This window comes from Protopterus annectens, chromosome 7.part0, assembly GCF_019279795.1.
Source record: "Protopterus annectens isolate FY-2018-M chromosome 7.part0, PAN1.0, whole genome shotgun sequence".
NCBI lineage: Eukaryota > Metazoa > Chordata > Ceratodontiformes > Protopteridae > Protopterus > Protopterus annectens.
Genome location: NC_056739.1, coordinates 1,675,195,560 through 1,675,218,571, shown reverse-complemented (window position 1 = coordinate 1,675,218,571; position 23,012 = coordinate 1,675,195,560). Strand labels below are relative to the sequence as shown.

Below are 23,012 nucleotides of genomic sequence, written 5' to 3'. Positions count from 1 at the left end.
AGGGTGTGATTACCTATTTAGACCTCATAGGTTCATAGGTTAGTACTAGGCTAACTGCCCTCGTGGGCCATTTTCAGCCTAGCCAATTACCCCATGTGAGAATCAAACCCTGCACCTTATGTTTGTAAGGTAAACACCTTAACCATTATGCCAACCTCCACCCCAGTGGGAACCCCTTGCAGTATTGGCTTGCCAGTGTTAACTGAATCTTTGGTTATAGTATTTTGCATACACACACACACACACACACACACACACACACACACACACACACACACACAATGAATTCCAGTGGCAGCTAATAATGCCAGTTAAGTGCTACAACAGCATTCTCCTTTTGTTGTATGATGCAACCACCAGCCAGGCCAGTCTTTCTCTCCCAGGTTACAGTTACTAAACACTGTTAAAATAAGCCAGCCCTATTTTAATAGTTACGGTAGCTTGCAGCAAAAGCAGTCTGACTTTAGAGGATGAAAAGTTAAATTTCACTGGTTTTATGCACTAATCCTCACACCCTTTAGTAATTAGCTATATGTATAGTTAAATAATAAAATATGTTTTTTTAAATTGTGCATACTGATTCATAGATTCATAGATATTCCAAGGCCACTGAGTCTTATGACATTTCATTGCAAGCACCCTACTTCAGGTCAAACCTTTTGTCTCCAGGAGGGTCATACCAGCCATTCCTGAAGGTAACAATTTGAAGTGTTGGGACTTCAGCAAGTCTCATAATACAGAGACTAAATGGCTCCAAAAAAACGGACTTACATTACTAAGCCTGAGATGGCCATTTCTCAGAATATTCTCTTTTCTGTAAGGTGTGGCTGTCACAGAATTAAGTGCTGGTGGAGTTGACGTTTTACAAAAAAACAAGTTTAAAGGAGAAGTTGTTCGATATTTGCTATTCGCCTACATTTTTTTTTGGGGGGGGGGGTTATGTCAGCACTCTGTGTTTTAAGTGCCGACATTTCAATAGGGAGCTATTCCTGGAGTAAATTTATGGAAGCCCTTCCAGTCATCTAGATTATGTTTAAAGGATGATAGTGAGTCACACTGCTTAGCATGCAGAAGTTTATTCAAGGGGTTTGGGAGGTGCTGGGGTATAAGCCTGTCTCTGCAATGTGTTTTATTTATCTGCTGGTGAAGATTTAGTTACTTGGTTCTAGTACTGTAAGAGATATTGAACTTGAGGAGAACCGAGATATCCAGGACAATTGGCACAGTAAGCAAGCAAAAGATGTCCTTAAAAAGTCTGTAATACACTGAATAAATAGATAACCAAGCCTCTCTTGATAATTGACCTAATCGATCCAAAGTATAAGGGAGTGATCACCTCTTTAGACCTCAGTGGTATTCCTTTGGCAATTAGCTGAACTAAATAACAGGGATTCCTGACAACGTTTGTCACATGATGGTAAAAATAGAGAGAGAGAGAGAGATCAATTGAAGTACCTAGGTTCTTAGCTACACTTTTGTTTTATAGTGGTGTGTTTTCTATACAGTGTAATAAGGAAAGGAATTAGTCTACCAAAGATGATGATACTGCACTTTTAGCATTAAGTTTGCATCCATTTTATTACACCAAGAGTTTACTAGGGAGATTTCATTCTTGAGGGTTTGGTTATAGCATTACCTAACAGCTGCTCCCCAGTTTAAAGTTGTCTGTGAACTTTGTTAGCCAGAGTTCTTGGCGTTCTGCTTTGAGATGTGAGTTGTAACTACGTAAAAGGAGAGGTCCCAGCACTGAGTCATGAGAGGTACCTCTGGTCACTTTCATACTTTCTACTAAGGTTCCTGCAGCCCACAGTGCATGGGTTCTGTCTTTCAGCTAGTTTGCTATCCATCTTGCCACATATGAATTGATTGCTTTTTATGGGATTTAGCTTTTGTATGATGTCAACATGGAGAATGATGTTCGAAGCCTTGGCCAAGTCATGTTACTCTGTGTGCATCACATAAGCTCATCTGAAGCCTCTGTAACGATTTGCAAAAGCTTACCAAATTAAATAGACAGGCTCTACCTTTCACAAAGCCAAACTGTCAGTGGCCAAGTCTAATAAAATTTGAGATATCACAGCCTGAATTCAGTTATAATGTGTTCATTTGCTTTGCAAATGAGATTTGTAATATTGGTACATTTGTAGTTTCCTAGGATGGTTGTAGGGCCACCCTTACAGTGGGGCATCATCACTGAAGTGTGACATTCGTTTGGGACAGAACCAGCAGCTAAACATAGGTTAAACAGTCTGCGGAATGTGTATGCAATGTCATGTTTAACACTATTAATTAAGCAAGTAATGGAGGAAGTATTTTTGGTTTAGGTTTGATCTTTCAGTAAACAATCTGTATAAATAATTGGGGGTGTAAGGGGTTCCAAAATGTCTGGACTTTGAACAGAAGAATTGTGGATGAAGTTGGTACTATATGTGTATACTAGGATATTGCCAATGTCTGTATGGTCAGAATAGAGTGTCATTATCACAATGAGAATTAAATATACAGAAAACATGCAAATTATACAGGGACATTCAAATAAAACTGTTGATTGGTTATCTATCAAGAACATATAACTACTATCTAGGTGTTCTAACCCCTGACTTTTAAAGGGGTAATTCAATAAGTTCACTTTTAAATTTACTCAGTTGTCAAGAATTCAGGAAAAATAAACAAACATTAGGTCAATATTCCTGAAAAGCAGTGTTTAGTTCTTTCCTTTAATGTCTGTGCAATAGTTTTTTTCTGAAATGCTGTACAGTGTTAAAGAGTCCATCAGCATGCATAAGAAAGTGAGATCAACCAAAAGATATTTTGTAGTAAAAGGGCCACATTAATTGTTAATAATCCTGGGGGGATATCCTGAAATAAATCAGCTTTGATAGATATTCAACTTGCAATGTCTCTTTTGATAAGCTTTTTCTTCTGCAATCCTTGGCTCTTTTGCTTCCTGATAAGTATACATTTTAAATACATGCCTTTTTGCTGACATACAGTGTCAGGCACTAGCCCTGACTACAACTGTGTGTGTGTGTGTGTGGGGGGGGGGGGGGGGGCTGCTTTATTTGCTATGTCTGTACTAAAAAAGTAATTGTACCTTAATTCTGTATAGATTTTCCAGCGACTTTAAATTTCATGGTAGCTAATTTTCATTTGGCCAGTCTGTGTTCTGCAGAAAATAGAGGTCTTGTAAAATAAAGAAGCTCCCAGACTGGAGGTGGGCAGGTTCTCCACTTCAATACACTTTTCAGAATATTTTAAACATTAAATAGCTTCTAGATACATGGACTGCACCCCTGCAAAGGCTGATAAGATGTATAAGTTTTCTTTGTATTTATTCAGGTCATATAAGGCAAATCTTGGTACTTTCCATAACCAAAAAAAAAAAAAAAAGTATAATATATAACCACACAAGCCAGTAATCCAATAGCTTTTATTAAAAAAAGCTCTAGCACCTCAGCCCACTGGCCTTCAAGGTGTCAACAAATGCCAGTTACACACCATATTAAATACTATTAACAATTAACTTCAATTAAAACAAACAACCAGTCAAGTCATACATACAATCAATATTGCAATAAAAATATTTCCAGTTACACTCCACATTCAATCCAGCAGGTGTCAGTGTTCCATACTTTAAAATAAACACAGTCTGTAATAATTTATTTTTACAACCAAACTATTTTCTGCTTTTACCTGTTCTAAAATAGTTCCCTGTAAACAATTACTATTTCCTCCATGTACTAAATTAAAATGAACTGCTAATGGGCTTTCACATTTGTTGCTTTTTATATCTCTAAAATGTTCCTGCATTCTTATTTTAAAAGTCATTTTGATTTCTCCTGTATAAAGAGGTTGCATGAGCATCTTAGGGCATATATAATGCCCTCAGTATTACAACCATACTAATCCCCAGGTCTGTATATAACATTGTTGATGTCACTAAAAAACCTAGCTACATATTTACAAGTTGAGAACCCCCCCACAGGCCCAGGTTTCAAAATTCTTAGGTTCTACAATTTGCCTAAATTCAGGTAAGGAAAAATTACTGTGGACTATAATGTCCTTAATACTACATCCTTTTTCTAAGGACAAAATTGGTCAGTCACATACAATATTGACAGAGTCTTTATTTTTTTTAATAAAAAAGCCTCAAAAAGTTGTATAATATCAACTATTTTATCAGTAAGAACATTATATATTGTAACAAAATAAATTTTCTTACACTCTATTTTCACTTCAGTATGTGGTTTAAACATATTCTTCTCTACATAAGAAGTCATCCCAAGCTGTCGTTTAACTGTAAATAACCTATTCAAAGCTTCCAAAATGACTTCATCTTCATGTTCTTAATGTTTCTTTTTCCAAAGTTACACTATCACTACAAATTCTGCATCTGATGTTGTCAGTCTGCATTCATTCTTGACTGTTGGGTCTCGGTTCTGTCCTCGGAACCGACTTGGCCATTGTCACAAGCTCACGCCACCCAGAAACTCTCAAGCTAAGGCTACCCATAGTGCCTCTCTTCCCTTCTCCTCAGATCTCGTTTGCCCCGTAGAGTTTCAGGACGGGTCAGCCGTGCTCTCAAGCTAAGTGCTTAATTTTTTTGATATAATATCTCCTTTATAGCTTTCTTCTTCCTTTAAAAACTTGTTGTTGACTTATCGTCTTGCCTAATTGATATTTGTGTGAGTGAGTGCTGTATTTTGCCCCCATTTTTACCTTTTGGTATTTCTTCCTTACCGCAGTGTTATAGGCCCCTCCCTTCCCCTCTTATTTTTGATAAATCTTGAATACCATCGTTGGTATTTCCCTTTTCCCTCCTTTTTACCCCTTCTGAGTATTTCTCTTCATACCATTATTGGTGCTTAAAAAAAAAATCTCTTTTCTGAAATCCTATTTCTGTTGTGTGTGTATGTGTGAATGGTTTGTTGACTGTTTTTATTAATGTTAATCATGGCAGACAAACAGGAGGGTACTACTAGCTTTAAGCAATGTAAGGAATGTGGCAGAAAGATGCCCAACTCAGATGGACATCTTTCTTGTGTATATTGTTTGGGGGTGCCACATCTGGAAGTCCAACCTTCATGTAAGCTCTGTAAGGGTTTTAGTGCTCGGACCCTTGCAGAGCAACATAACAAATTGATACTGAAAAGGCTCTTAAAATGCCCTTTCTCTGAGGCTTTGTCTGAGGCAGAGACATCAAAGTCTCCAAAGAAAGAAGCAAAAAAGAGGAGCCACTCTGTCCCACTGTTTCCTCAATCTCATGACGCAAAATCGTCTAAGGGCCAGGTTTCTACTTCGGAACCGAAGCATAAACAATCAAAACTAAAACTTTCTCCACAGGGCAGATGACAACTATTATGGAACCGACAAAAGTTACCACAGTACCGACCCCTTCGTCGGTACCTGTGACCCTCTCAGCACCAACAATAGCTTCTCCCATACTGGTTACTTCGCCCCCAACAGAGACAATTTGTCAGCCAGCCATGGTGCTGAAGGTTGAATCCATGCCCAGGACTAGGTGCTTCCCATCTATTGACCTTTTTTATGGTCATCAGTCAAGTCCTTTCATAGAATGTCCAGAATCTACCTTGGGGATGGCTGTTCATTCCACCAGGAGCCATTCGGAGCTTGATTTAGTCAGGTTAATGGATCAGCTCTTGGCAGCCAGAAGTCTTTCATCTCCCTCTAAGACCTCCCTCCCATCCGGAGCCGAGGTCCACTCTCCAAGGACTCCATCTTAGCTTCCTCTTTCAACCTCTCTGCAGGTCTTGGAGCCCTCAACTTTGATGCCACTCCCGGTGCCAGCTACTTCATTGCTGATGGTGGACCTCACCTTGGCTCCAGAGTTGACCCTGTGGTCCTCGGCTCAGTCTGAGCCAACCAACCCTCGGGACCATGACCTGGCTGCCAGCTCTGGGATCCCTAGACAGCACTGATTTTTTCCACAGCACCATCTATGGTTCCGGATGCTTGACGGTTCCAGGCCCTCTTGGGGCTGCTACACTGGAGGTGGGCTCGTCGGAGCAGGGTGTGACCCCCATTCCAAGGTTGTCTTTTTCAGTTCTGGGCTCCCATCCCTGTTCAGGTGGGCATGCTTTCCAGATTATGGAGAGGGCTCTTTCCTCAGCAGGCAGACAGTTGGCACCATCTCCATTGGAGTGCCATATCTATGTGTCCTCTGGTTCGCAGCTGTTACAGTCTGCTACATCAGGGCAGCGGGCACAAGAGCAGCAAGACATCCTGCAGCAGGGTACCCTTTCTTCGGAGTCCTCCTCAGATCTTCCCCTTAAGGAGCCACCCCATAAGAGGTCATGCAAGAGGAAGCACTTAGATTCTCCAGAAGAATCTCTCACTGAGGACACAGACTACAATGAAGGGGAATGGTCCCCACAGTCACCCCCTGAAGATGTCTCTTTCGGAGACATCCTGGAAATCTTGAAACAGAGGCATGATTGGAAGCTCACCAACCCTTCCTCTGAGGAATCTGTCTTCTTGCAGGCTTTTCGTGCCTGACTTTCTATTTCTTGGGTGATCCTACCTGCTGATGAATTGGTCAAACTCATCGTACAGTATGCTTGGAAGGCCCTTGACACTATAGAGCCAATTCCTTGGAGATCAGACAAAACTCTTAGTGCACCAGAAGACCAACCCCACTGGTCTAAATGCTTAGCAGTAAATGCTATGGTGGTTGTAGCTGCCACAAAGAAGGAACTCGCAGAGGAGAGTCCAGCTATCCAGCCTCCAAACTGAGAGTCTCGGACAATGGACAGATTTTGCTTCAACAACCTTTGCCATTTGATTGTTGAATGTCTTGGTACATTTTACCCGTCATCAAAGGGAGCTGATTACTGAGCTGTCAGGCATCTTGGGAGGGCAGTGTCTGATGAGGTACACTCTAAAGTTGCCTCCCAGCTTGCGGCCCTAGAATCAATATCAAACTCATCCATGCAGTTTATTGCTCACACAGGTGAAGGGACGGTGAGGGCAGTGGGTAAAGGCATTGCCATTAAGTGTAACGCCTAGATGCGCTTATGTGATTTTGCAGACCCCTTCAAGTCTTCCTTTATCAACGCTCCAGTTGATGCTACTTTGCTTTTTAGCCCAAAAATCAGTGACACACTAGTCAGGTGTGAGAAGGATGGAAAAACCCTTTCTGCTGTGGGCGTATGTTGTTGTGCTCAATAACCTTACTCCAGTAATCAGAGGAGCGGGCAGATGTGGTCCAGGATGTCCCAAGGGCCTTTTTGGGACACACGTGGTGAGTTTTCCCCCCCAGGGCAGAGGAGGGAACTCATCAGGAAGATGCCCCTCCCATGGCAGAGGGGACCGACATAACCAGGTTCCAGGGATTCTTTCTCTGGGCAACCCTACCAGCGCTCCTGAGCGGTGGCCTGATTGCCTACCTCTGGAGGCAGTCGGGGAAGATTCTCTCTGCACTGCTTAGTCTGGCACACAATAACATCAGATTCCTGGGTGCAGATGATAGTTAGCAGAGGTTACTGTATTCCCTTCGATATTTATCCAAGACTGAAGAAGCGAATCCCCGATGTTCCACCCAGTCAGAGGGATACAGCAGCACAAGAAATGCAAAAGCTGCTTTGAAAAAGAGTCATCCAAACAGTCCCACCAGACCAAATAGGATCCAGGTTTTACTCAAGATTCTTTTTAGTGCCGAAAAAGACAGGCAACTGGAGGCCAATTCTAGACCTCAGCATCTTGAATAAGTTCGTTTGACAGACAAAATTCCAGATGGTCACGGTACAGTGACGGTATAGAGCCGAAATAGCTCAGTTGGGAGAGCGTTAGACTGAAGATCTAAAGGTACAGTCTATCCTTCAGTTTCTGGAGAAAGACAATTGGATGTGCTCTGTAGATCTTCAGGACACATAGTACCACATAAAGATGGACAAATGCTCCAGAAGATACCTCTGCTTCAGGCTGGGAGCTGGTCACTACCAATTTCGAGCACTGCCCTTTGGTCTCACCAAAGCCCCCAGGGTGTTCACCAAATGCATGGCAGTGGTAGCAGCTCACTTAAGGCTATAAGGATTCCGTGTGTTTCCCTATCTAAATAACTGGCTCCTCACTGCCCCCATGAGGCATCTACTGCTTCATGCTTTGGACTCTGTCCTACACCTTGTAGAGTACTTAGACATGTCAATAAACAGGGAAAAGTCATAGCTGTCACCCACACAAGAGATAAAATTCATCGGATCAACATTCAACAAGAACTCCTGTATGGCTGCTCTACCTCATCACAGGCTGCAAAGGCTAAGATCACAGCTTCAAGTGATACTCTCCAAAGACAAAGTTCCGGCTCACTTAGTCTTACAACTCCTAGGGTCAATGGCTGCGATGATCACTCTAGTTCCCCTAGCAAGGTACTACATGAGGCTGCTTCAGTAGCTCCTGGCATCACAATGGTCTCTGTTAACACACCCGATGTCTTACCTAATCCACATAACCAACCGATCCAAGAAGGATCTAAAGTGGTGGATGAAATCAGAAGAGGAATTATGGAGTCGCCGTTTCACCCCCGCACAGCCCAAGACCTTAGTGAGCACGGGTGCATCCCTGATGGGATAGGGGGGCATTTTCAGGGAAAGACAGTCCAAGGTACTTGGTCCCCCCTCAGAGGCCAATTTGCATATCAGCGTCTCAGAACTGAGGGCTGTGCTTCTAGTGTTGCAGGCATTTCAATCGGCCTTCCCTTCAGGGACCATTGCTGTTCAGTCAGACAACATGTTGGTGGCCTGGTACATCAACAAATAGGGAGGAACCAGATCCTACCCTTTATGTTGGGAAGCCCTAAGAGTGTGGCAATGTGTGATAGCATCCAACCACTTTCTGATAGCAACACACATTCCAGGGAATTCCAACATGATTGCAGACAAACTGAGCAGATATATCCACAGCACCATGAGATAAAAAATAAAAACAAAAACAAACAATAAAATACCACTCGGACAGTGAAATTAGCAGTAAAACAAAGTTAACGGGAAACAGATTTAATAAAAGTTCAATCTCTCTAGCGCTTCGGCCACAGCCTTCTAGGAGTACAAAAACAGTAAAAAAGACGCATCTTTTATACAAAACTTAAATACATTAATTAAAAACAATTTGGAAAAAAACAGAGTACCCGCAAACTACAACATAAGAGGTAATCCCCTGAAATCTGAAGAAGAAATAAGGGCTCTAGGGACCCAAGTAGATAGCTTTCCTTTGATAACCATGTTGCTTGGTGGTTAGAAAATCCTTCTATGTGACCCATCTGATCACGAAAGGGTTCACATCAAGATCTAAGGATGTAATGGTGCCCCTCTACTCTTCCCTCATCAGACCCATTATTGAGTACAATGCACCAATTGGAATGTACCTGGCTAGACATCTCCAGCAACTGGAGAGACCACAAAGGTACCTAACCAAGAGGATTACTGGCCTCAAACAGTTGCCCTATGCAGCATGATTGAAAAAGCTAAGACTGTTCTCTGTTGCATACCGCTTTCTCAGAGGCAATCTTTGTCTAACGTACAGAGCCATGTCCAACCCAGAATTGTTGAACATGCTCCATCTTAGCAAAACCAAATCTACTCGAGCTACACGCTCTAGGGATATAAACCTCAACACAACAATGAATAGAACATGCTGGAGGGATAGATTCCCTTAACAGAGACTTCCCTTACTATGGAACAGGGTCCCGATCTACATAAGACAGAGCCCCTCACTATCACTCTTCAAGAGGAACCTTGATGAGTGGATGGGTAACATAAAGTTCACACCGGGGATCACACCAACAGCACTACTAGATAGGGGCCAAGGGTACTAGCTGCTAGTACAAGGGTCTAGGGAATGACTAAAGGGGTGGTGAATACCTCACAACGTGGCTGGGCTAATATATGCCTTCGGGCAGATAGCCCAGTACCAACCTATAAATAATTAACTCACAATTAATTACAAGAATACTTTCCAATTGCTTTCTTTGTTCATGCCCCTAGGGACTAAAGTGTCATACTTTAAAATAGAAACTGTCTCTTTATAATGCAATTTATCCTTTAAAACACTTTCATCACATTCAACAATTTGTTCCAGGACACATGCTTTTAAATCACATAATTTCCCCTCCATGAACTGTATTAAAATGAAGGGCTACAGGACTTTCCACATTATTTCTTTTAACATCTCTAATGTGTTCCTGCAGCCTTACCCTAAAAGTTCTTTTAGTTTCACCTATGTAAAATAGGTTACAACTACAAGAAATAGAGTAAATCACCCCTTTTGTACTACAAGTAAAATAACCGACTGGAGAAAATTTCACTCCATTAATTCTTTCAAAAGAACTCAGTATATGTCCACATACGGAACAGCCACCACAAGGGACAGTTCCATAAGTACTTCTCCTTCTCTGAATAATCTCACTAGGGGACTCAAAATTGTTACGCACAATCATATCCTTAATATTTCTACCTTTTTTATACGATATCAGAGGATATCTATTTACATTTTTACACTATTATTCCCTTTAAGAAGAAAATCCTAATAATATCTAATTACATCTACTCCCTTTTCAATAAAAATATTATAACTAGTTACAAAATAAACCTTTCTATTCCCACGTGTCACTATCTCATTCCTCCTTAGATGATTTATATTTTCATATCCATATTCATGATTCTGCTGAAATAGCAATTTTTTCAAAGATTGCAGTATTACATTTTAACTATAATAAGGATTTTAATAAAAGCTATTGGATCACTAGCTTGTGTGGTTATAAATCCTGGTACTTTCCCTTTAACAATATCTGAATGGAATGAGAAAGTTGTCTTTCTCTGGATGTTAGATAAATCTGGTTAGAAAGGTACACACTTCTAATACCTTAGCTGTTGTTGCATTAATTTAATTACCTCACGTGGTTTCATACTAAAGCTCATTTTCAAGCCGATTCAAGAATAGTTACAATCTATTTCTAGTAGTAATGTTGATAACATAAAGAAGATTATTGATAGCAGTTAGCAAAATAGGACTTCATATTGAAATATGATTATGAATGCTGAAATGTGATTATGGTGCTGCAGATGCTTCTTTAATGCTAGCTTTGTTGGGTGGTTTTAAGAAGGCTTTTCTGGCTTAAACAGTCTAACAGTGAGGATATCAAAGCTAGATTAGTTAATGTTACAGTGACATAAAATACATTATGTTGTCAACCAGAAGTTAATATTGTTGATGATCTTTATTTAAGGAACTGTATCTCCTGCTTCTCGATATCATCATTTTATACTATAAATAAATGATTTTGCAGAAAAGTAACTCCTTTTCCCTCAGGATGCAGTTCCTGACTAAATACCATTTTACAGCCAGTGGTCTGGCACTGCCATGTTTAGCTGCCTCTGAAGTAAGAACCTATACTTTGTGTTTTATATTTTTACACTCAAGTAGTTAAACAGCATGACTTGGAAAATGTTGCAGGGCATATCCCTGCTGACTGATTTGCATTTAGATGAGGATGGAGATGGTCTGGAGCTGTAATGAAGTGCTTATGCAGAGCTGTAGCCATTGGACAACAGAATGAGATTCAACACATCAGCCACTCTCGGTATGTGTACACAGTGTATCTCAGTCTGCATAAAATGGCTAAATAGTACAAAAGTGTAGGTGAATGGATTTTATTGGTATGTCCCACACACAGTACTGTGGACTTTTGCCTACAGGAGACCTTGTCCAATTTTGAGAGACTGATGGGCCAAGGATCTGTGAATATGAGTCTGACTATTTAATGAAGCTAGAGTGATACCATGTGAGACACTTCAGATGCATCAGAAGTTGTTTGTCTGTGGCTCAATTTAATTTTGGCAGGCAAATGATTAAACAACTGGCAGAATTAGAGGTATATTCATGAAGTCCGATTGCCCTCCACATCTGCTGTCCTATTTAGTTAAAATGTAATCAGAGGTTTCCTCATGACAGTTTTATCGTACATTTTTCTTTTTTGTTTGCAGATAACTACCACCGATAACAGAGTTGATATGATGATGAAGTGATCTTTGTCTCTACCACGTTAAAAAAAAATTAGATTCAGTTTGCAAGAGAGAAAGAACTAGCAAGATGCAAGGGAAAAACTGAACAACAGATTTTCTGGCACCAGTAATAGTTTACCTCAGCTCAGCACTGCTAGGTGGAGCTTAAACAAGCATAAACCTGCGCAAATGCGAGCTTTTAAACCAGAAAGTTGAAAGGGATGGAAAATCTGCCCAAACTGCCAATAAGCTACAATTTCTGGGCCAGAATCCACTCATCTTTTGGTAGATAGGCTACCTAGTGCTTACCACTCCCACTGATAAGCTAGAAGGCTTCCCACCAACACACAAAGGCTTGGGGGGGGGGGGCTCAGAAGCTTACAAACAGTCCTGGATACAAGAAATCTGTATCTCGACTAGACTAGTTACAGGAAAGGTGGGAAACAAGTGCAAACGCAGGCTTTTAAACCAGAACGTTGAAAGGGATGGAAAGAATCACCAAACAGCCAATAAACTACAATTTCTAGACCAGAAACCAATTCTCTTGTGGAAGGTAGGCTACCTAGTGCTTACCACTCCCACTGATAAGCTAGAAGGGTTCCCTCCAATACAGAAAGGTTTGGGGGGGGTGGGGCTCAGAAACTTTCAAACAGTCCTGGGTACAGCACATCTGTATCTGGACTAGACTAGTTACAGGAAAGGTGGGAAACAAGCTTAGAACTTTTTTTAACAGAAAAGCAGCTAAAACAGCAGTAAAAACAATTCAAATGCAGTGCAATCTGGGACACTTGAGTGTGTAGCAATAATAAAGCAAATACAGTTTAAATAAATGCAATTAAATTAAAAATGACTAAAACAAGTGCAGAAAGCAGTAAATTAGGAAAAAATCAAAATGAAGGCACTTAGACTCTTTCCCCTTCCTGATGCTCTTTTAGTCTGCAGCACACCAAAACTGGATCCACAGAGCTTAAACGAGCGCAAACCTGTGCAAACATGGGCTTTTAAACCAGAAAGTTGAAAGGGATGGAAAAACTGCCCAAACGGCAAATAAACTATAATTTCTGGGCAAGAAACCACTCCTCTTGTAGTAGATAGGCTACCTAGTGCTTACCATTCCAGTGGTAAGCTAGAAGGCTTCCCTCCAACACAGAAAGGCTTGGGGGACTCAGAAGCTTACAAACAGTCCTGGATACAGCAAATCTGTAGCTGGTCTAGACTAGTTACAGGAAAGGTGGGAAACAAGCACAAACATGGGCTTTTAAACCTGAAAGTTGAAAGGGATGGAAAAACTGCACAAATGGCCAATATACTACAATTTCTGGGCCAGAAACCAGTCCTCTTGAGGTAGATAGGCTACCTAGTGCTTACCACTACCACTGATAAGCTAGAAGGCTTCCCTCCAACAAAGACAGGCTTGGGAGGCTCAGAAGGTTACAAAAAGTCCTTGATATAGCAAATCTGTATCTGGACTAGACTAGTTACAGGAAAGGTGGGAAACAAGCGCAAACATGGGCTTTTATACCAGAAAGTTGAAAGTGATGTAAAAACTGCCCAAACAGCCAATAAGCTACAATTTCTGGGCCAGAAACCAGTCCTCTTGTGATAGCTATGCTACCTTGTGTTTGCCACTCCCACTGGTAAGCTAGAAGGCTTCCCTCCAACACAGAAAGGCTGATGGGGGGGGGGGCTCAGAAGCTTACAAGCAGTCCTGGATACAGCAAATCTGTATCTGGACTACACTAGTTACAGGAAAGGCAGGAAACAAGCTTAGAACTTTTTTTGTTTTGTTTTATTTTTTTTTTTACAGAAAAGCAGCTAAACAGCAGTAAAAACAATTCAAATACAGTGGAAGCTAGCACACTTGAGTGTGTAGCAGTATTAAAGCAAATACAGTTTAAATGAATGCAGTTAAATTAAAAAAAGACTAAAACAAGTGCAGAAAGCAGTAAATTAAGAGAAAATCAAAATGGAGGCACTTAGAGTATCAGAAAACAATGCCAGCAGATATATAAATAATTCAGTCAAGCAAAAATTAAGACAGTGCAGAACTCTGAACAGTTAAAAAATGCCAAAACATATGCTTATCAGCTCTATATTTCCAGATTGTTTAAGAAGCACACTCTGTCAGAACACAAGGAGATTCTAGCAATGGAAATGCAGCACAGAAAATACACTTTAGACAAAGACAAACAGTTAAGATGGGCTGGCTCAACAACCCCCACCTGAAACTAGCTTCTGAGCTACCCTGAGAAACAAAGTGCAGACAACAAAGGACAGAAACAATACAGCAAATATATAAATAATAAAGCAAGTATATAAATACAGCACAGTGCAAACTGAGTTGCAAAAGGTGTATTTATCAGTTTGGAGTATAAGATGGGAAAAAGATTCCAACTCTGCTCACAGACAGGAGAATTTAGCTCTTTGCTATATCAGTTCTGTACAAGTTCACAGAAATGTTAATTCAAATTGAGGGGTCATGATCTGCCACATCATTCTGCACCAGGTCTCACAGTGCCTCTGTCTCACATGTGCAGTACTTGATGGGTATGCTGATGAGAGCAAGATTCTTGTCATCCAAATTTAGTGAAACTCTAAAATATGCTTTTTCTTTTGCAAACCTACACACTGACTTACTTGTGTAACCAGTGGTAAACATTAGACTCACTCCCGGTCAGTCTAAGGATCTGAAATTCATTGCCTTTGAGAGGAAAAGTTTATCGAGTCTTCCCCTCCCTACAGCTTCCTTGGATTACCCCTGTTTTGAAGAGACCTTGAGTATCATGATGTCCTCCCTGGATTGACTTCTGATCTCCATTCCTTCATCAGAAATTGTTTGAATATTTATGCTGGTTAGAAGGAGCAGCAACCCTGTAGTCATCCCCAGTAAGGCCAGTGGTTAAGCATGTCATTCTAATATTATGAAAGCAAGTGGACCCTTTTTCTGCAACACCCAAGAAGCTGGATGCTCTTTACAAGTCCCCTGGCTAAGTGGGCTGAATTCATAACCAGGCGTCCTTGCACTGTCATCTGATGTCTACAGTCTAACTCAGAACCTGGAGACCACTGCTTGCTTCCACTTCCACTTTACTGCCAGCCATAGAGTCAACAGGTGTGGCAGGAAGCTCACACTGGAACTTAAAGCTTTCAGTTGTTCATTTACGTATCCAGATAACAGTCATCATAAGCCAGTACTGTGCACAATGCCATACCTTGACAAAATTGTTTTTTGAAGCAAAATGTGAGACGGAATGTAAATTGGTAGACCTGTAAAAAAAAAAGGAAATAGAATAATGTGGTATTGTCACATATTAAATCTTATTTTTGCTATAAATTGATGCTTTTGAGGAAAATAAATGCTCGTGTGAAAAAAAAATCTAAGACAAAATGTGTAAAAGAAGAACTTTAGTCACAGTTTTTGCTGATACATTGACAGTTGTGGCAAATCAGTCTGCATCTTAATTAAAAGCATGCAGTGAGATTAATGGATGTTATGTGGTCCTATCTCACCTACATTCTTTACTCACGGGTTCGGAGCCGAGAATCGGTCAACTTATTTCTCTAGCACGAAGTCTCTAATTGGCTGGGCTAACCCGGTATCCCAAGATGCACCTCGCCCTAGCCCCAGATCTCGTTTGCCACTCGTAGAGTTGGGACGTGTTCTCGCTTGGCTGTGACTAAGTACCCTTTTTCAAAACTTTTCATAAGTCTTTAGCAGTGTATTCTCTTGTATAAAGATATTTTAATAGCTACTTTTTCATTGTGAGTGTACTGTGTAAGCAAGTGGTGTGTTTTGTGGGTATCCCTCTGTTTTGGCGGGCTAGGCCCGTTTAAATTAGAGGACCTAGTCCTCTCCTGTGTTGTTTTTTTTGTGTAAACTTGTGTTTTGTTTGTTTTTTTGGTCGGTAGTTAGATTTTCCTTGCTGCACCAAAGAAATGTTTAAATTAGAGTTTCCTTGGCTGTTCGTAGTTTGTTTTTTCCAGCCTTCCTCTTGTGTCTGTCGTTGTCGGTTGAGTGGGTGTTGTGAATTACTATGTCTAAAGACCAGAAAGAGCATAAACCCTCTGGGTTTAAAAAATGCTCAAAATGTGGCTTTAAGATGTCCATTACAGATGAGCATTCTATCTGCGTTTATTGTCTTGGCACTATTCACCTGCAAGAGTCCTGCAGTTTTTGCCACGCCTTCAGCCTGAGGGTACTGCAGGAAAGAAAAAAATAAGCTGATTTTGAAGGGCCTGGTTAAGCCTTTTTTTGAGGAGTCCTTAGACTCTTCTAGTACAAAGAAGACTTCCAAGGCCAAGAAAAGATCTCCGGCTCCGTCTGTCTTTTCGGAGCCCCCGGAGAAGGTTTCAAAAGTGGATACTGCCTCCTCGGCTCCCTTGTCCTCGGGGCCACAGGAGGTATCTGTTGTGCTGGAGTCGACCTTTGCCCCGATATTATTGGAGCCTATTCGGAGCCGGTCACCCAGTGTTAGGCATGAGACTTCGGGTAGGAGATCCCGACCTCCTTCTATTTCCTCTAAATCCTCTAGGCTGTCTGATTTGGATGTGGATAGGGTGGTCCAGAGGCTCCTGCAGTCGCCGGTGTTAGCAAAATTGTTCTTGGCTCCAACCCAGTCAGCTCCAGACCCAGTCCCTATTCTTGTACCAATGATTCCTCCTCCGAGCACCCCTGTGTCATCGGAGCTGGAGTGCTCCGCGCCGAGTGATGTTCTCGTGTCGGCTCCGATACCCCTTGTGAGTATATCGGAGCCGACGTCAGCTCCAACCATGTCGGTTCCGTTCTCTGGTTTCAGTACTCGGGTTTCCTCAGTCGGACCCAAGGGGGATACCTCGGGACTCTTGTCGGTTCCGAACCTCTCTCTGTGTGCATCGGCTGGGGGAACCTCGACTCCGGTTGTGGTCTCGGAGATGGGTCATCCTCAGATTTGGGGGGCCTGCTTTCGAGACCATGAGGAGCGCACTGGCCAGATCATCAGTTACATCACCCGGATCGGTCACTCCTTCCCTCTACACCCCGGCTAGAGCCTCTGATGCCCCCCTATCCATGGATGGCAGAGCCCGAAGGTCTGAGGATACCCCCATGAGCAGTCCCCAACTTTCTGAGGGCCCCTCAGTGTCGGTGCCTGAGGAGCCCCCTAGAAAGAAGTTGTGCAAGAGGAAGCACATAGACTCCCAGTACGAGTCCCTCACTTCCGATACTGACCTCGAGGAGTCAGAGGGGTCCCCCAAGTTGTCCTCCGATGATGTCTCTTTTTTCGGCATCCTGGAGATCTTGAGGCAGAGAGGCGACTGGCCGTCCAAGACCCCCTCTGAGGAGGAGTCGGTATTCCTCAAGGCCTTCGGAGCTCAACCCTCCGCCTCCTGGGTGTCTCCACCCTTCAATGAACTCCTGGATTTGATTTGTTGAAGGGTGTGGGAGAGCCCTGATTCCATGGAACCGGTGCCCAGACGTCCAAATAAGTTTCTTTCTGCTCCCCCGGGGAAAGAGTTCCTGACCAAAGGGGTTTCCATAGACACCTTGGTGGTGGCGGCAGCCACTCAGCAGGAAATTGCAGAGGCTTCTTCTTCTGTTCATCCTCCTAACAAGGAGTCCGGGAGTATGGACCGGTACGGGAAGCGTACCCTGTCTTCAGCGACCTTTACTTTGCGGTCGCTGAATTACCTTTGTCATTTTACTCGGCTCCAGAGAGATCTCCTAAGGAGCTAGGAGACACTCTGACGGGTAACATGCCTGAGGTGGTAGCACAGACTGTTAACGCCCAGTTGTCTACCCTTGGTTCCATTGTCAACTCGTCCATGAGGCTCATATCCTATGCAGCCGAAGGGGGGAGTAGGGCAGCTAGCTCAGGTGTAGCTCTCAGAAGGCAAGCCTGGATGCGCCTGTGTCATTTTGCGCAGGCCTTTAAGTCTTCCTTCACTGACGCCCCCTTTGATGGGTCCTCACTCTTCGGGACCAAAGTGAAAGACACCCTCACCAGATGCGAACAGGAGGGGAGGACCCTATCTGCCGTAGGGGCCCGTTTCTCTCTTCCTTCTAGGCCTTACCCCAAGGCTCAGAGAGGAGGGAAAATTGGTTCAAGAAGTCACAGAAGTCTTTCCCTGCTGCTCAAGGTGAATCCCCCTCCAGAGGCAGAGGAGGGGGAAATTATTCTGGAAGACGCCGTCCTAGAGGCAGAGGAGGCCCCCGCAACTTGGGAGACCGCGATTCCTTTCGCGGGTCTTCCTTTCAGCGTTCCTGAGGTGTTGCCTGACTGTGCTGTTCCAGAGCCAGTCAGAGGCCGAATTTCGTTGCATCCAGAAGCCTAGGAAAGCATCGCCCAGGATCGTTGGGTGCTTCGAATAGTTACCGGAGGTTACACTATTCCCTTTTTATCAACACCCCCTCCAGTCAAAAGAATCCCGGACGTTCCACCCAGTCAACGGGATCAAGCAGCACTAGAAGTTTCAAAGCTGCTAGAAAAAGGAGTCATCCAACCAGTCCCCTCAGACCATATTGGATCAGGAACTTACTCAAGACTCTTTTTGGTGCCGAAAAGAACAGGGGACCTGAGACCCATTCTGGATCTCAGCCGATTGGATCACTACGTTCTGAAGTCCAAGTTCCGAATGGTCACTCTTCAGTCCATTTTTCCCTTGCTGGAAAAAGGAGTATGGATGTGCTCCATCGATCTCAAGGATGCCTACTACCACATCAAGATGGACAAGGCATCCAGGAGTCACTTACGCTTCCGGCTGGGAGCCAGTCACTTCCAGTTTCGTGCCCTGCCCTTTGGTCTCACCACAGCCCTCAAGGTGTTTACCAAGTGTTTGGCAGTGATGACAGCTCACCTGAGACGTCGGGGATTCCAGGTGTTTCCATATCTGGACGACTGGCTTCTCACCACCCCCACCAGGCATCTCCTCATTCAAGCCAGGGAGGCTACCATTACACTTTGTCAACAACTAGGAATTACCTTGAACTGGGAAAAGTCTGCCTTGCTGCCCTCACAGTGTGTTGTTTTTATAGGCGCAGAGCTAGATTCTATTCAAATGCGGGCCTTTCTGCCACAAGAGAGGATAAGAGTGCTGCAGTCTCAGATTCACGCATTGTTGCCCCTCAAGAGAGTTCAGGTCAGGTTAGTTCTCCAGCTCCTGGGATCCATGACTGCCACCATCATGCTGGTGCCTCTAGCCAGGTTAGACATGCAGATCCTACAGTGGCTCCTTTCGGCCCAATGGTCCTTTCAAAAACTTCCTCTTTCCCACTTGATACTTCTCACGGAACGGTGCAAACAGGACCTCCACTGGTGGCTATCTTCCACCAATCTGGACAAGGGGAGGAGTTTGATTCCTATGTCTCCAGTGGCCATGGTGACCACGGACGCCTCCCAGATGGGGTGGGGGGGCATTATCTTGGCAGGACGGTCCAAGGCACGTGGCAAGATCATGAGGTACACCTGCACATCAATGTTCTAGAGATGAGAGCGGTGTTACTAGCATTGCAGGCACTCCAAAGCTCTCTTCCTCTGGGAACGATTGCAATTCAGTCAGACAGCATGTCCGTGGTGTGGTACCTGAACAAGCAGGGGGGAACCAAGTCTTATCCCCTCTGCAGAGAGGCCATGCGAGTGTGGCATTGGGCAGTGTCTTCCGAACGGTTTTTAGTGGTAACGCACATTCTGGGAAAGATCAATGCGATAGCGGACAGGCTGAGCAGAGCTATTCTGATGCCTTATGAGTGGTCCCTGAACAACCGAGTGGCAGTTCAAATTTTCAACAGGTGGGGTCACCCTTGCTGCGATCTCTTCACCAGCCCTCTCAATGCCAAATGCAGCAAGTACTTCATACTGATCGCCCCACAAGGGGAGTCACCCAGGGATGCTCTAATCACGATTGGCCCCCCGGTCTGATCTATGCTTTCCCTTCATTTCCTCTGTTACCAAGAGTGATTCAGAAAGCCATATCCTTGGAAATCAGGATGATTCTAATTGCTCCACACTGGCCTTGACAAGTATGGTTCCCCTTTCTTCAGCAGTACGCAGTGGACGGTCCTTGGTACCTGGACCCAGTGCCAGACCTACTGACTCACATGTCAGGACAGCTCCACCCCTCCCTGAGAACCCTCAGGTTGACAGCCTGGCTGCTGCACTTCCATCACTAGTTAGACGACATTCTTTTTCACCTGAGGTGGTACACATCTTGTCTTCGTCTCATAAGTCTTCCACCAGAAGGATTTATTCCAGCAAATGGAAGAGATTCTCCATTTGGGCTCAGGCCCAAGGTTTGGACATCTTCACAGCCCCAATTCCATCGGTCTTAGATTTTTTAGCCATGCTTTTCCGACAGGGCTCCGCGCCTGCTACCATTAAGGTGCAGCTGGCTGCAATTTCCAATTTTTATACATCTTACGAGCCTTCTCTTATGGGCCATAAACTCTGTAAGGCCTTTTTGAAAGGCACCTGGTTACTTCGCCCTCCTGTTTCAGAACCTGTCATGCCATGGGATCTAAACCTTGTGTTACAAGCCATCACTTCACCGCCCTTTGAACCGGCTGCCACCTGTGAATTAAAATTTCTATCTTGGATGACGGCTTTCCTAATAGCCATTACATCAGCCAGAAGAGTATCAGAGATGCAAGCTTTGTCCATTAAACCTCCGTATTTGACCTTTCATAAGGACAGAGTTTCCCTGAGACTTAACCCGTCCTTCTTTCCTAAGGTGTCATCCACTGTTAATCTTCATCAGTCTATTGAGTTACCAGTGTTCTTTCCAAACTTTTCCAATAAAGCAGAGTTTAGATTTCACCAGCTGGATGTGCACAGACAACTAACATTCTCCTTACACAGGACTAAGCATGTTAGGAAATCTGATCAACTGTTTGTGTCCTTCTCAGAAAACAGAACAGGTTGTCCTATTTCCAAGAGCTCAATTTCTAAATGGATCAAAGATTGTATTTCCTTTATCTTTTCGTCAGCAGACAGAAATTTACCTTTTCCCGTCAAAGCTTACTCTACCAGGGCAGTGTCTACATCAATAGCTTACCATGCCAGGCTTTCATTGGATGATATTTGTGCTGCGGCCACCTATGCCTCTCCTCACACCTTTATTACTCATTACAAGTTGGACGTGGCTTCTAGGGGCCGGGCTTCCTTTGGTTCCACGGTTCTCAGGAGTATTTTCCTATGAGCAGCCCAGGATAGAGGTGCTGGGGACGCTGTCCCGTGAGTAAAGAATGTAGGCGAGATAGGACCACATAACATCAGGTAGTTATGTACTCACCATAACGATCGATGTATGTGGTCCATCTCACCTCACATTCTTACGTACCCTCCCACCTGCCCCCTTCCTGTAGGATTTGGAGGAAAATTGGCTCTGAGAACCCTTCAATGTCAGTTGTTTTTTCTTTCCTTTCTGGCTGGAGCTCCTTCCAGTGATGGTTGTGTATGGGGTGTGACTGGAATGGCTGCAAACAAGATCTGGGGCTATGGCGAGGTGCATCTTGGGATACAGGGTTAGCCCAGCCAATTAGAGACTTCGTGCTAGAGAAATAAGTTGGCCGAGTCTGAGCCGATTCTCGGCTCCGAACCCGTGAGTAAAGAATGTGAGGCAAGATGGACCACATACATCGATCGTTATGGTGAGTACATAACTACCTGTTTTGTGAGTAAAATTTGCTGTGATGTATCTATTTGTGAATGCTGACAGCATCATGTACAAAGTATTTCAAAGGATCCAAAATACATTTTATAACTTCTTTCTTTATGTGATTGTGTTTTGAAGATTAGACAGTGATCCATCGATGACTCTGGGTGATGTCACTTCTGTCAATCTAACAATGCTGCAAGGAGGGACTTCCTATAATGTTGTCCCTGCAGAACTAACAGCAAGTTTTGACCTCAGGATACCTCCTACAGTAAACTTACAGGTAGGTGATTAAGGAGCACATTCTTTGCTACTGAAAGTTTACCTCACTGTACATAAGTCATTCTGAGGCAGATTTCACTGCTCCCTTGAGACACTTATAGCATTGCCGAGTTGTAGCTTGTCCTCGTCTTTTCTTTCTGTTGTTGAGCTGAATGTAGTCTCTGGCAGGCTATGCTTCTGTGGAAAGCGTAACAGGTGTTATTAGCTACCATTCTGTAGTAGAAAATAATGTAATTAATGCAGGAGGAAAAAGAAAATTTGGATGTCAAGTTAGGCTGCTTTGGCTGACTTTTAGAACTACTGCAAAAAATCATATATAGCGTTCTAAAAATCCTTGTAATGAGTAGGTTCACATTTGTCAAATATTATGTCAGAAAAGCTTCTTGCTTTTGTTAAATTATAGGTACAAAATAGAAATAAGCATTCATATCATTATTGTAAAAATCTAAAACAAATCACTACCATTATTTTTGTGACTGAAGCACGTTGTAAGCACAGAATAACCACAGTCATTTAAATGCTAACATTAAGTAGCTAGAAGGTACAAACTGTTTTCTAGATTGCATTGTAAGTAGATAATCCAAAACTTGTTCAAAGTGCAGTGTCAGTCATTTTTCCCAAGTTACATGTTTCTTGGTTATTAATGCAACTGTGCAATGAATTGATACAGCAAGCTTTGCCTGTAGAGTGGTGATATCAGTCACAGGCATGCTGTGATGCACCAGTCAGATGCACTAGAAATGTGTATGATATTAGTGACACATATGTCAGGATGTTACTCTTACTCTGTCTTTGCATGAATACTTAAGCATGTAAAATGACATTGTCATTTGCAGAGGTATAAATGCATCAGCAATTTATCTATCTATCTATCTATATATATATATATATATATATATATATATATATATATATATATATGTGTGTGTGTGTGTGTGTGTGTGTATTTGTGTGTGTGTGTGTGAATATGTACACACACATATATATGTATGTATATATATATATATATATATATATATATATATATATGTGTGTGTGTGTGTGTGTGTGTATATATATATATATATATATATATATATATATATATATATA

The 23,012-nt window shown here is 42.8% G+C and overlaps 1 protein-coding gene across 1 annotated transcript in view; it reads left to right on the top strand.

Moving 5' to 3' along the window:
- ACY1 (aminoacylase 1) overlaps positions 1-23,012 on the top strand; it is a 1,669,107-nt gene that overhangs the window by 1,241,756 nt on the left and 404,339 nt on the right. Inside the window, exon 14 of the mRNA XM_044078190.1 lies at positions 21,777-21,921. Within this exon, the coding sequence (XP_043934125.1) occupies positions 21,777-21,921 (145 nt within the window). The remainder of the gene's footprint in view (positions 1-21,776; positions 21,922-23,012) is intronic.